This window comes from Equus quagga, unplaced genomic scaffold (genome assembly GCF_021613505.1).
Source record: "Equus quagga isolate Etosha38 unplaced genomic scaffold, UCLA_HA_Equagga_1.0 HiC_scaffold_17181_RagTag, whole genome shotgun sequence".
Classification (NCBI taxonomy): Eukaryota; Metazoa; Chordata; class Mammalia; order Perissodactyla; family Equidae; genus Equus; species Equus quagga.
Window position 1 is genome coordinate 3,314 of NW_025792868.1, and position 1,406 is coordinate 4,719.

The following is a 1,406-nucleotide window of genomic DNA, read 5'->3' on the forward strand; positions in this document are numbered from 1 at the left end:
GTGCAGAGCTGCATTGTCGAGTCCAACAGAGCCTCTTTTATAGATTTAGCAGAAATACATCAAAAGCCTTGGTAATAAATTGGTATGTTTGCAGAAGAGTGTTTTCCTTCTATTACAACAGAATTTTCTAATGATGAAGATACAGAGCTAAGCACATAATCACAGTTCCAGGGATGCTGTCTTGAGGGAACTGTTATATGAAAAGGAAGCCATGACAGGAAACCAGCCCTTACCCTCCATCTGCACCTGCCTCTGTGATGGTCCTTGAGCACAGGGGCCCTGCGCGCCCCCTGGTGGCCCTGAGCCCCTCCTGCAGGGAGGTTTGTGTCTGGGCTCACATTGACTTCACATCACTGTGTCCTTCGCACAGTAATACACGGCCGTGTCCTCATCTCTCAGGCTGTTCATTTGCAGATACAGCGTGTTCTTCGAGTTGTCTCTGGAGATGGTGAATCGGCCCTTCACGGAGTCAGCGTAGTATGTGCTACCACCATCACTATTAATACCTGCGACCCACTGCAGGCCCTTCCCTGGAGCCTGGCGGACCCAGCTCATAGCATAGCTGCTGAAGGTGAATCCAGAGGCTGCACAGGAGAGTCTCAGAGACCCCCCAGGCTTCACCAGGCCTCCCCCAGACTCCACCAGCTGCACCTCACACTGGACACCTGCAAACACAAAGACATCCTGGTCAGGAAACTGTCCACTGATTCTCTGGTTCATGTCCTCTCACATACTCAATGTCTCCTGTTCTTGATAAATTACCTCTTAAAAGAGCAACAAGGAAAATCCAGCTCAGCCCAAACTCCATGACGAGCCCTTTGTCTTCAGGCCTGATCTCTGAATCCTGGACCTGAGGCTCCTCTCCAGAGCTGCAGAGTCTGGGCTGGGCTGGTTTTCATAAGCAGAGACAAGGCCCTATTTGCATATCTTCTGACTATATAGCAAGCTCTGGGGCTGGACAACAACACAAAGAGGAGAGTCCCAGAGTGGGATGTGTCCAAATGCACTTATCTGGTGAGAAGTGGCCCCATTATCTCGTCCTCGGCTCCTCAGTACTGGACTCGACTGCCCCCCTGAACTGAATCCGGGACAGATTTGAGCAGGCCTAGTGATGTCTGGAGAATCCCCTCCCTCTAATGATAAAATGAGTGAATTTTATGCATTCTGTTTACCTAGGAATGTATAGTGAAGCAATGTGGATGCATTTTCAGAAGTTCCTGAAATTTCACATTATTCTCCATCCTCCTATAACGTTTTCCAGACATTATCCAATTTATATAAGTAATAGCTTTAGTCATGAATAACTGGGATGTAGTGAACTGCACAGTACAACAATGTGCAGGTCTCGTCTAAATCCACATGCATTTTATGGACCTGGAAGCAGGGAGCACAGTAGGAACAGCACC

General features: G+C 48.5%; 1 gene segment (V, D, J or C); it reads right to left on the reverse strand.

Annotated features, from left to right (window-relative positions):
- Positions 1–345: 345 nt before the first annotated feature.
- Positions 346–849, reverse strand: LOC124232024 (immunoglobulin heavy variable 3-23-like). The segment is given in 2 exon segments: positions 346–665; positions 763–849. Coding segments are annotated over 2 exon segments (366 nt in total).
- Positions 850–1,406: the final 557 nt, after the last annotated feature.